Below are 15,765 nucleotides of genomic sequence, written 5' to 3'. Positions count from 1 at the left end.
TTAGGGCCCAAACAGACCAAACAGCATTATGAAGAGGAGGCCCCAGTATTCTGAAACGATTAATAACTATTGAGCATGTTTGGTTTCCTGTGGCCCAGACACTGATATGGAAGGCAGGCAGACAAAGAGGAGACACATTAAAGCCAGCCTGTAAGGTCAGTTTACTCCAGTCAATGACTTAAGTGGACAGCAATGGCCTTGTAATACAGTCTGGCCTTTTTTTCGCAGCATCTTTCAGCAGACATGGCAGGTACAGCCAAGAGAATGCAAGTGCTGTGTTGTAAACAGTTTCCTCCTGTGTTCAGCTTCAAGTGGAGAGCTTCACATCCTACCCTGATAAAAGCGGCGTAAACATAACAGAAAGCTACAAATTGCTGCCCTACATCAACCAGCCTCCGTGGTTGGCTCTAAAATGACCAATGATCCGCTTTGCATTTGCTTGGCTTGAATGATGCCAACACGACAGAGTCACTGATCATGTTTGGCAATGTTAGTGTTAACTTACAAAACGGCCACTGTTTGTTTTCACTACTGCATATGGTACAGAACACTGAAGGTTTGTCCCACCATTTCCCAAATACATGTTTCCACAGGCAAAATTTCATGTATGTTTCACATATGTGGTGACAATGTGATATAAAGGGCTGATCCTTTTCCATATCTTCATAAGAGCAATTTAAACAGGTGTTAAATACCCCAATATATGCTCCTTCAAAATCAGTATAATACTGCATGAGGAAGGCATGGTATTTTTGGAATTATATAGCAATAATTCCATAAGAGACTTAGCAAAATGTAAATCAAGTGATTGGACAGACAGCTATAGACTTCTGCACCACCTCAAGACTGTCTTTACAGCCTTGGGTAAATCTAGAGAGGGAGACTTTGACCAATCAGGGGGCAGTTCAGGAAGAGAAGGTATTCCTATTGGCTGGTCTCTATAAAGCAGATAATGCATATGTCCCTTTTGCTGGAAATAATCTAGCACCTGTGACAACTGCTTACACTACACAACATGTGTCAATATTGGTCAGGAGTTTAAGAAATAGATAGATTGCCTGGTTGATGACAGAGAGCTGTGATACAAAAGCAAAGCTCCACTGTAATATTCATAAGGGTTTATTGGCTGAAACGGAATCTACTACTTGTAAGTATGTTTGTATAAGTGTATAATCACTTAAAAATAAAAACGGTTATCATAGCCTAAGACTAAGCCTTTTATCTGAACTTTAGACAAAGGTTTTTATGAAGGCAGCAATCTTGCAATGCCATGTTTCTACAGCAGACCAAAAATATAAAGCAGCCAGAGCATGCCTTTACAGCTTTGAAGTGGAAGCTTACATGCTTCCTGGTGTGCAAAGACCACCATAGTTCCTGGATGCACTTGGGAAATGGAGAGGTGAGTGTAGGAGAGTTGTCCATTTCTTAGAACCTGCAGTCTCACTATTACATGTCACAAGTTCTAACAAATTGGTCCTTAAATGACCTAGAGATGAGAACCCAACAATGAAGCATTTTTATCAAGGACATTCTGCCGACTAAAGCTTCAATTAGCTTATGGTGTATGTGAAATGTAGTTGGCGGAGAAACTTTCGGTATAATATGATGAATATCAAACTTCCCAAGACAGAAATATCGTGCGTCTTGAATCCTTACTTGTGACAAAGAACTTCTTGGTGAAGGTGCAGCTGTCAAAGGCAGCAATCTTCTCCTGCAGACTCACAACGAGAATACTGAGGAAAAAAAGAGCCCAATTAATACAGCAGACAGAAAAGTGCAATGCATCATAAGATATAAACTGATCAGCGAGTCCTACATACTGTTTGTTGCAGTGGAGATCATAGATGGGTGTCTTGAATTGAATTGATTTGACCATTTCGCCTGTTCGTAATGAATACAGGTCAGCACAACAGTAGGGAGGGCTGGTCCTGAAAAAAAAAAAAGGAAATAATGTTTCAACGAGATAAAACTTCAAATACAGACACGTGATGACTGATAAGCTGTTACTAAACCAGACAAACTACAACAGCAACCAGGAGAGATGGCTAGTAAAACCAAAAAAATTATATTGGAAATGTATCACAGAGTACTACTGTGGGGTAATCATGGACAGTGCAGCTTCTAATTTTCTAACTTTTTATCCACTATTAGCTTTCCTTTGTTTGTTGCTTGTCACTCTGTTATTTTAAGAAAGTAACTTAATACCCTGTTTTACATGAAACAGCTCCCCCACAAAGAACAGCAGCAGTGCAGCACACTGTTTACAAATCAAAGCACCAATGTGCCCGTCAATGAAAGAGAACTCTCGTCATTACAAAGCTCATTACGTACATTAGCACAGAATTTTCTGGCATTATTAATCAGTAATTTGATAATCACCTTTCAGCATAATGTAAATCAAGTGATCTGAGAGAACAACACTTGTGAACCTCCTCTGGGCTCTGTTTACAGCCTCACAATTAAATTTGTGGTGTGACGGGAGACTTCAAACACTGTTCCACTACATCTACTCTGCATACAAGTCCTTTCCGCTGCTGCAGTGCGGACAAAAACTTCCTATGCTGCAGTGAAACCAAAAAAAGAAAAGTCTAAAAGAGAGTCAGATGATAAACAGAATAAAATGTGTGTCAATATCGGAAGTTTCACAGATGGGGGGTTGTCCTTTTTTCATACATCAAACAAGTAAAAGGAGTATTATAACAAAGTGCAGATGAAACTCAACAATCAGTGATCCTGCCTACTGAAGCAAATCCATTTATTCTTTAAACCCATTAGTGTTGTTTTGATTACGTTTTTTTAAATTGATTTTTATACTTAAGAACAGAATCTATGCATACTTAATAGGAAATTCATGCACAATTTGACTGCTAACATAGGGTAAAATAATTATTAATTATAATAAAAATAATTTGTATTCTTTTCTAGTTTTTTCTGTAGGATTTAAAGTACTATAACATGTCATCTATCATTACTTTGTATTTTTATTATATACCTGCCTAGACACAAATTAGCCAACGGCTTAAATATGTGATTGTTAATTAATGTGTCCCTATTTTCAAAGTAAAATAAATCAATAAAAATTAAAACATTACATAATAAAAGCCCCTTATGATTAATTTCAGTTAAAGGTCCAGCATGTAAGAAATAATGATATCTAATAGATTATTATCTTAAAATTATTACATTATTACAAATGCACATGGGTATAGTCTATTTCTTCCTATACACATACCAAAATGTTACACAGTGGACCTTTAAGAACATGTAATAAATCAGAAAAAAAAGAAAACCGTAAAAAGGCATTGATGAATGTGTTCTATTTTTCCGTAATTTCTTGCAGTAATTCTCATCGCAGTGTTATACTAAGCACTGAACCATGACTAAACAACGTCTACTGTGAATAGGTCGGCACATAAAGTCACATAACTATAATGTTTCTCTGAGCGGCTCCCTGGAGAACTCATGCAGTATTTGTTTCTCACTGATCTACCTTTTCTGAGAGTCCACATAGTGAAAGGAGGGGAAAATGAAGGGCAAGAGGGGAAATGCTTTGTCATGCAACACATTTACGAGAAGCCTTTCTATCAACGCAGAAAAGAAAAGGTCTACATGAGGCAGGCAGCGGCTGGTGGCAGAGGGAAATCCACACATAAATCTTCATCAAGCTGAACTCCCCCACTACCAACACCAACCGTCCCCCTGTGCCCTTTCCCTCTGTGTGCAAGGAAATCTAGCGTTCTCTAATCTCCATCACCCTTGGTGAGGCATATGGTGCCATGCTGGCTGAGGATGCAGGGGTGAAATGCGGTGTTAGTTTTGTTTCGTGCGCCATAGGTCTAAGTGCTTTCAACAGTCTATTTAGTCTGCGTGTGCATACTGAGTGCAGTTTTATGCTACATCAGTCTTAGCATAGACAAACAGGAAACACTGGCTAGATCTTAAAACTACAATGAAGGTCAAAGAGTTTACCTGTAAAATTTCTAATTCTAATTAATAAAGGAATAAAAAAACATCCCATGAAAGAAGAAAAACAAAGATGCTTGCATTGGTTATACAGAGACCATGATGGTGAGGTTAGGAGGGGAGGTTAGGCTGATTTGACAAGTTGATCAATGAGGAAACCCCCTTCCTGCAGACTAGAGCCGGAGCAAGACACCATTAGGAAATAACAAGTTTAAACAGTGGACAGCTATTGCCAAGTCCCAGAGGGAAATCTGGACATTATTCAAACGACAAGCTCAAAATGGGAAGACTTTCATCCATTATAAGATACAGATGACCTCAGCCATGTTGAATATTCCTGCAGAACACCCTGCTCCACTGACTCTGCTGTGTCAGTGTCTGTCTTCCTTCCCAGTTTATAACCACTGCTCCCTTTCTTCTTTATGATGGAAACATATCTGGTACTCTCATTCTAATCTGTGACACGAGTGCACACTGTGTAAGGAACCAATGACAAGAGCAAATCAGCCATTTCAGAACATTCGTATGTCCTTATTAGACTGTCAGACATCAGCAACAACATCAAAAAACCTGTCTGGCAGCATTTACAGAGAGGGAAAGTCAAAAAAAATTAAAAAAAAAGAATAAACAAGAGAGCTGAAGGGGCTAAGTGAATCACAATCATCTACAGCTTTTAATTTTTTTCCACATCCCAGTTCACAGGACAAATTACAACACAAGACTCAGAGTGTTCATCAGGAATATTCAATTAAAATTAATCAAGATCCAGATAGAGACATTTTCTTCAAGCAAATATTCAGAACATCAAGGGGTTTAACTAGTGTTATAAATTGATTTAGTGTGCCAAATTCAAAACAAATCCAAGTATAATTAAATGATATTGTGAAAAAGATAATTTCTCAATTTTCATATGATAACTGAAAAAGAAAAAAGATATTTCTCCTTAAATTAATTAAAAAAAATAAACAGCCTGTTCATAACAGAAAGATTAAGGTAAAAACAGTAAAACATAAGCTTTTGTTAAGTTTTGAATAAAAACTGTTTGGCTGCCTCTCTTTTCTATTTTCATATGACTATATAAAACCTCCATTCTCCAGTCTGTTTTTCCTCCTCTCATCTCTTCTACCTTGAATTTCTAAGAATGTAGACTGTGCTTATATGGTGGTTTACAGTACATGCAATTGGTGTGCTTTTCCGGGACCTCTGGTCCCATAATAGATAGACAAGCTGCAACAATTAAAATACAAAGGCAAATATTAATAATTCATAAGTCAGAGTCTGGGTTTATATAAGAGTATGAGAACAGAATCAGAAAGCATTTATTGTATGTGTTATATCAAGGTGTGTCTTTACAATGTATAAAAAACTGAATTTCATTATATTGCACATTATGTGAAAAACAAAATATATATTTGTCATCTTGTATTGTGTATATAGTCAAATGGAACACTTTCTGCACACTCTGAGCACAGCTGTCAAATGATCTGTCCTCTGAGCCGACGCAGGACCATGATTCCAAGCAGCAGCTGACACCACAGACACAAACAGGACTCCATCAGCCAGTGATAAAGCCATCAACAAAACGCATGCACGCACACGCACACACACTAACATCAGAGCTAACACTGTGACACACAATTCATTTTTCTTACAGACAAAGGCAGGAACACACACCCAGAGATCAAAGATGAAATTGAACCATCTTGATGACTGATACATGAGATAAACCCAATGCAGTATAGTATGCTTCATATGTGTACACAGACATGCACAAACATATGGGCAATTGTGAGAAGAGAAATATACAAGTGTTTTATTTTTGTATGTTTCACAGGCCAGTGTCTGGACACAGACTTTGTCCCCGTGCTGCATATGTACATGAGTGAGAAAGAGAGAGAGAATTTGGACGTTAGTGCTCCTCCCTGTAGTCATTGGATATATTTACTGAAGAAGACAGACGAGGTGACACAGAAAAAAGGTTTAAACAATCCTTGATTCATTTTTCTGTCCCGATGGTTAACGGCTCTGTCAACATTTCAAAGGTCCTTTCACTGCAAGCACGTTTACCATTACCAATCAAGAGCACAGGCATTAAGATAAATACAAAAAATTCACCCGACGATAATTTACTTTCAGGCGGCTACATCATCGATTTCAGCATTATCAGAGTCCGATCAATCCAATTCGAAGCTCTATCCCGAAAAATGGGCCTCTGAAAATTGATTCAAAGGGACAATGATAACCCATTATTACAGAATCAAAATGGCACAGGGTTCAATTGTTTTGCTTTTGCAGTATTTTAACAAATGACCCAGTTCTAATGGAGGCAATGCGGGGTCAGATGTAATAAGATTTCCTGATGCCGGGGACATTGGGGCGTAGGTTGAAAGCAAGGCTAAATCACAATTATCATTATGGATTATGGCGGGATGTCAGTCCTTGCACATGTTAAGGTGACGCCGGGCACCATTCCCCAGCTCAGTAACAGGCCTATTATGATGGCCCTATTAGATCAATGTGTCAATTACTATTACTCAAACTGGCCCTTGGGTTTGAAAGGATACAAAACGAAGGGAGATGGAGGAAAGGAGGCGCGGCTCATTTATTCCTCTGACAGGTCAAGAAGGTACTCCAGCAAATAAGGAGAAGATGGAGGGGCTATTCCAGATAACAAACATAGCACTAAATGAAACATGATAATAAAATGTGGGTATTTTTTGGCTACCAACTAAAATTTGGAAGTCTTTTCTTCGTGGTTAAACATCTAGCTACATTGGGCTAACATCCTTAGTTTTTACTGGCAGATGATGAACACATGGTCACTGAGCTTAATCTGGAGGAGCATTTACTTCTTCCCACTGGAACAGAAAATGACACATTAATGCCTTACTTTGTCTCTGCTAACGTTAACTTAATGTCGTTCCTGGCCTCTCATGCTTCGCATACACTCAACTGCACAGCTCCATCCCTCACTTGACCACTCACTCAGGACACAGCCACACACACACATACTGACACACACACAATGTGGCCCTTTAAGGAGCTGCAGCACTCTTACAACATGCAAGAGCGTGTTGTGTCTCTCAGGTAACCCCAACAACCCTCATTCACACTATGACTGAGGTGAAACTATAACAACCTAAAACTGAGTCAGGGTATGGACGACATGCATTGTTTAACATAATTGGCTCTCTCGACAAGTATCCACCCAAGAGAGGCTAAATACTTGCAGTTATTTCCTGGAGTTAGTCTGAACTGAAGAAGCCTCTTGGGATTTTTTTCCAAAGTTCCCTCAACTGCCAAAGTGAGGCATGGGGGTCAGAGAGACTTCACTTAATATTTACAAATGTCAATATTTATATATACACTATGCCTCAAATTTTCTGTCTGTATCCGAGTAATAAATGCAGTAATAGGTGTAGTTCTGAAATCATTGTCTCCCTTCTTTTCATGTGTCATAAAAGAGAAAACAATAAAATGGGATTCTAGTTTAATATCAAATAAATATCAAATGAAATGTACATTAAACAAAGAATTGAACTGTATGAAATCTAATCACACCAAACCAAACTGTACCGTATTGAATTAAACTGTTCCATAACAAAAAGCACAATTCCTGAATCAAAGCTAAGCCCATGTATAAAGATATGTATCAAACCATGAGATGCACACCCGTACCCACAATGACATATAACAGAAGTGAACTGACAAACATTGAGGTATTTACAGAATGTTAGGTTTCTATGCAGTACAGTAACCCGAGGGCATACCTGCTGAATCTATCAGCAACTGGACTGGCTTTACAACACACTCCGGTTCCTAATTCTTTGCCACCATGCTAAAATGGACCAGCTTTGGAAAACCTCCTAAAAGAGCAATGTGACTTGAACATTTATGTGTGAGGCTTAGTTATAGATTATTTTTTGTTTACAATGGTCATTAAGGTTAATTTTGGATACTCAATCCCCTACTACTGAGCCAATGTCAACAATTCACCCTGTGTACTTCCTCCTTTATGAATAAAGTTGGCATGTGTTATTTCAATTTACACATCAATGTTGTGTTAATTCAATGAGCATTTTCCCTCTGGCTGGAGGCTTGGCACACATGTTTTTTTATGAACATGAACTGAACCAGGAGATCAAAACCACAAGATTTCATGTGGCTTTATAAAGCAATAATGAGAATTAAAAAGCAGGCACATAAATTCATTTACAAGCAAGGGACGTCATCGCATTTCCAACTGGAGCAAAGTTTTAGACGCTCTCCCAATATGAACGACAATTACATGCTGTGGGAATGCTAAACAAATACAACCTCTGTTTCGGAAGTCTAGGCTGGCAGTGCTGAAAGAGAAAACCCTCGATCGCCAACTGGGGTGTGATGGACTTCTGAGGAATGGTGTTTCCACTGAGGTTCAACTGATATGTGTCTTTGAGTACTAAAACCACAATTTTTACATCAACGCTGCCAACATTCAGCATGTTCCAATTGGAATTCAATTCTGGCCAAAGCAGAAATATGATAACGTGACAGACACTTTCCAATTCAACAAGACAAACAATTTAAATGTATTGTCAGTTTAACCTAGATTTACATACTTTGTGAATATTCTAATGTGAATTTTGACCTTGGAAACAGTGAATAACCACACATAATCTGGTGTCACTTTATGATAGGATTATCCTTATAAAGTATAAATAAATGCTTTATATGTAACAGTTGTGTTTTTTAACACTTTACAAATCTTTAACAAACACGGTACACAGCTGGCACACAAAGATAGGCTCTCACTATTTGGCAATGTCTTGTTAGTGCTTCCTACCCACATTTTGTCAATGTGTTACGACTAATAAATGGCAAGAGGGAGCTGCGCTGTAACATGTAAACCTAGTACAGACATATGAGCTTATTATTCAGCAATTAAAAAAAGAAAATCAGAGTAAGCAACCGTTATTCTTCTTCTGCAGTACAAAACCAGATTTGTTTGGACTAGTGCCTGGAGCAGGAGGATCTGCTGTTCAGGAGAACTGCCATTTACGTAACCGGACCAGGTTTTTTCAGAGATCTCGCTGAGCCTGAACTGCTTTGTATTTTAATGTTTTAATAAATTGCTTTCCAAATGGTGCTGTGGAAAAGGCCCACACATGCCCACATCTGACAGGGAAGATAGCCAATAATGCCCCCCGATTATTAATGGATATTTCGCACACTGACCTAGAGGGAGCCACAGTCATTTCAGCAAGCTGCAGGCAGCAGAGAGTAATCAAGGTAGAATGTTCAACCACAGCTCCAGGTCAGTAGAGCTGCTAGAAATACAGTCATCCACTGGTAAATATGACACAGAGTATAATTGTCAGTGGTTTTGATACTCACATATGGGAGGGAAAGAGAGAAAGAGAGAGAGAGCATGTCCAGAGCTACAAACTACCTAGAGCATAAAGCACTGCAGTGGTCTTGAGTCACCCAGACAAAGCACAGTCTTGAATCACACTGAACATCCACACTGAGACCTGAAGATAGTCGTTTAAAAAGACCTCTCAGTGGTAGATTCTCTGTGGTGTGCTGGAGCAGCATCTGCTCTGCACACTGCCACAGAATGAAAAAAAATGCAGCTACTACATCAGTCTCCTCTCCAGCTTTCTCCAACACTTCACTAATTTCTTTTCGACCGGATTATTGCATCCTGCTCTTAATGTGAGTATAATGGGAAACTGCCAATCACTTAACCTGACCTGGTGGTACCAGCTCAGACTTCACCTCAAAGGGACGATGGCTTGATTGGCAACAGTGCCTAAATGGTAGATTAACATTCACCATTACGAAATGTGTCTTTCTGATCGCAGTCTAGATTTGATGCACATATGATTTTGTACCTAGCAGATCTCCATTGATGTGTGTGGGTGTGTGCTACCGTAAAACCAAAACATGTGCGTGTGTGTATCACTGTAATGACAATGTTGCAAATATTGGCAGAGCGTGACACCAGTGACATTACGCCACCCACCCCTTATACAAAATCCATAAATTCAAAGTACTCCTTCAATTCTTGACAACAGTGAAGTGGATATTAATATTCATTACCCAAACTATAGCTTGTACTTGATCCAATTTTAGCCATTCTTGCTTTATGAGCCAGTTTTTTGTCTAAACCAAGTGAAAGCACTTGAAACAAGAAACATCTGGTCAGGGAGGAGTTTGTTCCTTTGCTTTCATATGTCAAAGCTGTGTCTAGATAAATGATGAGTTCACTTTGTATTTTGGCTGCTTATGCATACAGATTTAAGTAAGTGGTCAGCTTCAAACCAGAATACAAACTGTGTCTTCAAAGTAAATGACTAAACGATTATTTCACCAGGTGCTAAAACTTGTGTCCAGTCTTTCCAAAAACCTCCCTCCCTTTTGGAGGTCCTAAACACATGTATACCAACTGTTATCTATGCAATTTGTGCATAACTGGATATTTATTTTTACACTAGTGTCACTATATAGCCAAAACAACTTAGGAGAACTGCTTGGAGGCCACAAACTGCGATGGATGACACTAGTAGTCTAATTGGTTAATGACCAGTTAAAACCAGTCTGAGTTATATGGCTCTCCAGTCTGCGGGAGAAGGGCTGTTCAAAGCAAGATTCTGCCCGAGGGACCAGTAGCAAGGTTAATCCATGGCTGGATGAGTGCACGTTAAACGCCACTCACGTCCCAGTAGTCCATTTTGTACTAGTATGCCTTATCATGTAAGATGTGGCAAAGAGAAAATGCAATGAACTAAGTAGACAGAAAGATACAATAATGCTGCATCCCTGAACTTTACCAGATATTACACATACCTTACCCAGCTAATTTTCTAGTGGAAAATTCAAGTAACGTTAACTTCAAATGTTTGAAGATCACTTCTCATCAACAGATCCAACAAAATCACGTTCCTTCAGGTGGTAAAACTTCTCACTTATGATCGTAATCATAGTAATAATATTAAGCCATATCTTCAATACAGCTCAGTTTTGGACCCAAAGAAAGAAAGACTGACATTGCTATTCAAAAAAGCCCACTTCTGGAATGGTTAGTCAATTTTTGAATTTGTCCTTAAAAAAGTTCATGATGTTCATAAAATATTTTTTTTCTATGAACTTTCAAGTAGATCTTTCACCATTTATAAATGATTTCTTACTTTGAGACAAGTACGGGTCCTGGTAAGAATTATTAGTGTTACTTAACAAAGGCACTGCTCCAATATCATCCATTCAAAACCTAAGGAAATCATATTAGTACGGTTTTATTCTTGGTTAAATGTAAAGAGGAAAGGGAAAGTTTGAACTCTCGTAAAATAAAATATTAATTACAGAGGGCAGGTTTAGGGAATGGGGATGTGGTTAAGGTTTGAAAAGTCATTACTAATCATTCAGCCTGTCGGGTGTGTTTATATGCACCACTTCCAGTAGTACTGAGTTTAATCTGGCCTCATATTTGAAGGGAGAAAACAGGCGAGGCAGAACACATTTTCGACAGACATAAAACAGACATGCAAGTCAAAATAAACGATGTGGAATGGAGCCTGAGCTGTGCAGACCTGCCTATGCACTGAACTAGTGTATATACATGTGGGGCAATGAAAAGGGGAAGTGGGAGACCAGATTACAGCCACTCTCATTTCCATGCAGAAGCATTCCAAAACAGCACAGGTATGATTTCATCAGGAAAATGTTTTAGTGGAGAACAAGACATTCCTGGACGCAATATTTGAGGACTAGTGTTCAGGATTCTAATCTGCTGTGACAGTTTTCCTGAATAAGAAGAGCACCATTACTATAAGCAATACAACTTCACAACAAGTATGGAGTCACTTTCATATTCTCGTTACGTCACTACTGGTAGCATCTGCCTTGAGAAAACCATGTGTGTGGGTGCGTGCCGATGGGTAGTCATAATGCGACAGTAAAGAACACCATAACCTCATGGCGGATAAAAAGCATCACTTCTCTTAATCCCCTTAATCTGGTGGGTCGCTTTATACAAATGCTTGGTGATTTCCATTTCATACACATTAGAAGACAAATACATCCGGTCTACAGAGAAAAACCTGTTATGAAAATGCACTGAAACACAAGGGCTTAGTGCAACAATGGGCTTTTGCTGTCAAACGTGTGTGTCTGCCTGGGCTGAGTAGAATTTGCTATACTGGCAAGCATGAAATTAACAAGCTGCATTATTCAAATACAGAAATTAAAGTACATTTATTTATATATTTTATTTAAGTGTATAAGAAATCTAGAAAAAATAAAATAAAAAGGTTAATAAAGGTTATAAATGAATTTGTACTTGATTGAGTGAAATAAGTATTTGATCATGTAGCAAAACGTGAATTATTACTTGGTGGAGAAACCCTTGATGGCAAGCACAGAGGTCAGATGTATATGATATTTTGTCTCTCTGTGTTAAAATAAAACTCCCATAAAAATTCTCGACCATTCATTTCTTTATAAGGGGGTGAACTTACAAATTCAGCAGGAGATCAAATAATTATTTCCCCCAATGTATTATATATAAATTTACCAAGGGGTCTGGCTTGCAAAAGGAAGGGCACTCATCCACTCAATTGTTGTGAATTGTCCAGAGCTTTTCCTCGTGTTATATGGGCTTACTCATGACTTTCAAGAAAATGTCCAGACTACAGTTCATGTCTGACAGCAGCTAATATGACTTCAAATAAGTTCCACATGCTGATTTGGACCTGCCCAGGTAATCATCTGGTATTCACTTAATCACATAAAATACACTTCCTTGACTGTTTTATTTAAATGATAAACTGTGCTGCAAGTTAAGTTTAAAATTAATATTTAATTAATTACATGTATATTAATTTATTTCCATAGTCCCACACAGAGAAATAAAATGTATAATGAAAGAATCATTGGCTGCAGAATATTATCTTTCTGCTATCCTAACACAATACAACTGGTTGTCGATATCTGCATCACAGATTTGTATAAATATGGGGAAAGAATAGGAAAAGAAAAAATCTCAATATGGAAACTAAAGGTGGATTATATTTAGCCATGCTTGTCTGACTGGTGCAGCACACCAGTGTTGCACGAGACAGCCAGACGCTCCATGTCGCACTCCTGCTACTTTGTTCCAAATGGAGCAACAATAATGATCTCTGACCACCAGGCCACTACAAGTGTTGCCAAATCCACACTGCTGACTTCATATTTCAATCAGGATTAACACTTTAAATGCTGTTAGATTATAAATAGTTGGAATAATTTGAATCATTTGTCATGTCATTCCAATCATTACTCATTCAAGTACATGGTTAAAAAAAAAAGGTGAATGAGTCGAATCTGCCTCTTAGAAAGGAAAATGGGGTTTCCTTAAAAAAAAAATTAAATTACAGTGTGAGACAAGGATGATAGTGGACCTTCATGGCATAAACCAGATAAAAGACCAGAAAAAGTCCTTCCAGGAAAGAACTTCTAAACAGTGACAATTATCCATCATATCTGTATATCCATCTGTATTAGTGAAAACCTCAAAATAGTAATCTGCACAGTAAAAGAGGACTATACTGGTGAAAAGAAAAAGGGACCACATCCTCTCGGCATCTGGAGATGTTGTGGGGGTAGGGGGGTGGTCGGAGGTTGGAAATGTCACTGACAGTTCCCAAACTCGAGAGAACAAAGCACACTTATTCATCACTGAACTTTTGCCCAAGAAGTGTGTGCACTCAAACTCTGACAAACTGTGAATTTGTGTCCGTCTTGGCCATAAAATTTACATTCACTCAGAGTGAGAGAGAGGGAGAGAGAGAGAGAGAGAGAGAGAGAGAGAGAGAGAGAGAGAGAGAGAGAGAGAGAGAGAGAGAGAGAGAGAGAGAGAGAGAGAGAGCAGCCCTGAATTTTAATACCTATGGATGTAATTAAATGAAATGAAAATAATAACAACACAAGCAGGGGGAAGGAAACAGAAATCCTTTCCAGAAATGTGACCAGACATACCAAAGTCTGCAATGGCACCAGCATTCTTTACTAATTCTCAAAGCCCACTGGCACTGGTGCAAAGAGTGGAAGGGACGCATATGGAGCTTTACTGTCAAGAAAATCACTGGATCCATACATTGTTTGGATTTAACGCATAATCCTTTCCATTGATAAAATTATGTTGAGTGTGCCTGGCTGGAAATCCACAAGTACAGGGCTTCAGCACACATGCTTTTTCCCTTCTCTGGTTTTCCTTTAATTTGCAAATCTTGTAATCTAAGCCTAGAGCTGACTGACCCAACTTCTAAACCAGCACTGCTGTAGCAGCCAAGTCTTCAATCTGTTTTCCATTTAAGTGTCAAGACGGCATCCTTTTTGGTGGTTAACAAAAGCTGTTATTTCAAAATGATTATATGCTAAAAATTGTGTGAGGACCTTAGTAAGTTTATGAACAGGCCCAATGGAAAGTACAGCGCTGCACCCGGAAGCCTTATTCCTTCTCATCTTTGACCAGAGTGTTATTTACCAAGCACTTCTGTAGGGGGAAGAACCAGGCTATGCCATTCAGCCAGAGGTCAGGGTTTCTGATTTTCAACACAGTGCATGTTTTCAGCATTAGTGTCGAGCGACGCCTGGGTGATTCGCCAAACCGTCAAAACACTGCCTGTCTCAGAGTCAGTGAGGACATAGGAAAAGCAGAAGCAACCATAACGGTGTTAGAGAGACAGGGGCGGCAGTCCCTGGAAAACATCAAGAAAGTGGTCTCCATCAAGACCCAGCTGAAGTCAGACTTCCTTATTTCATTTCCCTGGGAGGATATATCGAGTTAAATTTTGTGTTGCTCTGGAAAAGCAGCATTTGACTGGAGGAGGGGGGAATGTGGGGAAGACATGAAGTGGGTATCAGGAGAGGAGTGCAGGATGCCTTGGGGTCTGTCACTTTTTTAAATTCACTTTTCCTTCACTAAACAAAGACATGACATCCCCAGACTCAAACCTAGAAAACTCGAGGATCTCCACATCTGTTTCTCCTTCATCTGCCAAGAGGAGGTTCAGGTACTGTTGCATTCTGACTGAATCAGGTGCTAAGCCCACATCACTGGCACAGCTTCAGTTGGGTGGATGTGAATGGGTCATCAAAAAAGTTGGGTGTACTTTGATGTCCCTTATTATTAACTGTAAATTCCTTTCAGATATACAATTTGTACTTCATAACGATGAAAAAAAGTGAAAATACCCCCTCACACACACACTTCTGATTGAGAAAACAGACAGAAGATAGTGGTTGCTTTAGTCTTTCAGCTTCTTGTCAGTGTAGATGGACCTACACTGAAGATTGCCTCATGTGGTATATTAAGTCCAAGCACTTCATCAGTAAATCACACTTTATCATCATGTAAATAAAGTATTAAAATAAGAAATTGTGTGATTTGTTTGTGCATCTGGAAAAAATCTCAAAATCAAAAAACAAGAGTTTGAGTTACCTTTTGAGTACCTAGACAGGTGTATGATGTGCTTTCCCCATGCTCAGTATGAGCAAGTTGTTATGGGTAGGTAATGAATAATGCACAACTCTGCACATTTTTGTGTTGCTCCTGGAAAACTATTAAAACACCTGAATGAAGCACTACAGGTGCAGAGCTCAGTTGAATTTTAAGAAAAGGAGGCATTTAAAAATTCTGTGGAATTAGTGCAAATTACACAATGTACTACACTGTGGCATCCCTCAGGGTTCAACTTAAGGCCCTTCTCAGTTTAGCTTTGCACTACAGACAAATGTCGTGTTTAATAGTGTATTAATCCATTTTATGTTTTTCACATA

At 38.8% G+C, this 15,765-nt stretch overlaps 1 protein-coding gene across 1 annotated transcript in view; it reads right to left on the bottom strand.

Moving 5' to 3' along the window:
- Window positions 1-15,765, bottom strand: part of bcas3 (BCAS3 microtubule associated cell migration factor) — a gene marked incomplete at its 3' end in the record, with an annotated part of 297,380 nt that overhangs the window by 265,194 nt on the left and 16,421 nt on the right. The window contains exons 8-9 of the mRNA XM_083886876.1: window positions 1,821-1,928; window positions 1,657-1,733 (exon numbers count right to left, since the gene is read on the bottom strand). Of these exons, the coding sequence (XP_083743002.1) occupies window positions 1,657-1,733; window positions 1,821-1,928 (185 nt within the window). The remainder of the gene's footprint in view (window positions 1-1,656; window positions 1,734-1,820; window positions 1,929-15,765) is intronic.

This window comes from Microchirus variegatus (assembly GCF_963457635.1).
Source record: "Microchirus variegatus genome assembly, chromosome: 3".
Lineage (NCBI taxonomy): Eukaryota > Metazoa > Chordata > Actinopteri > Pleuronectiformes > Soleidae > Microchirus > Microchirus variegatus.
Note: the sequence above shows the minus strand (reverse complement) of the source record. Positions and strands in the feature narration are given on the sequence as shown.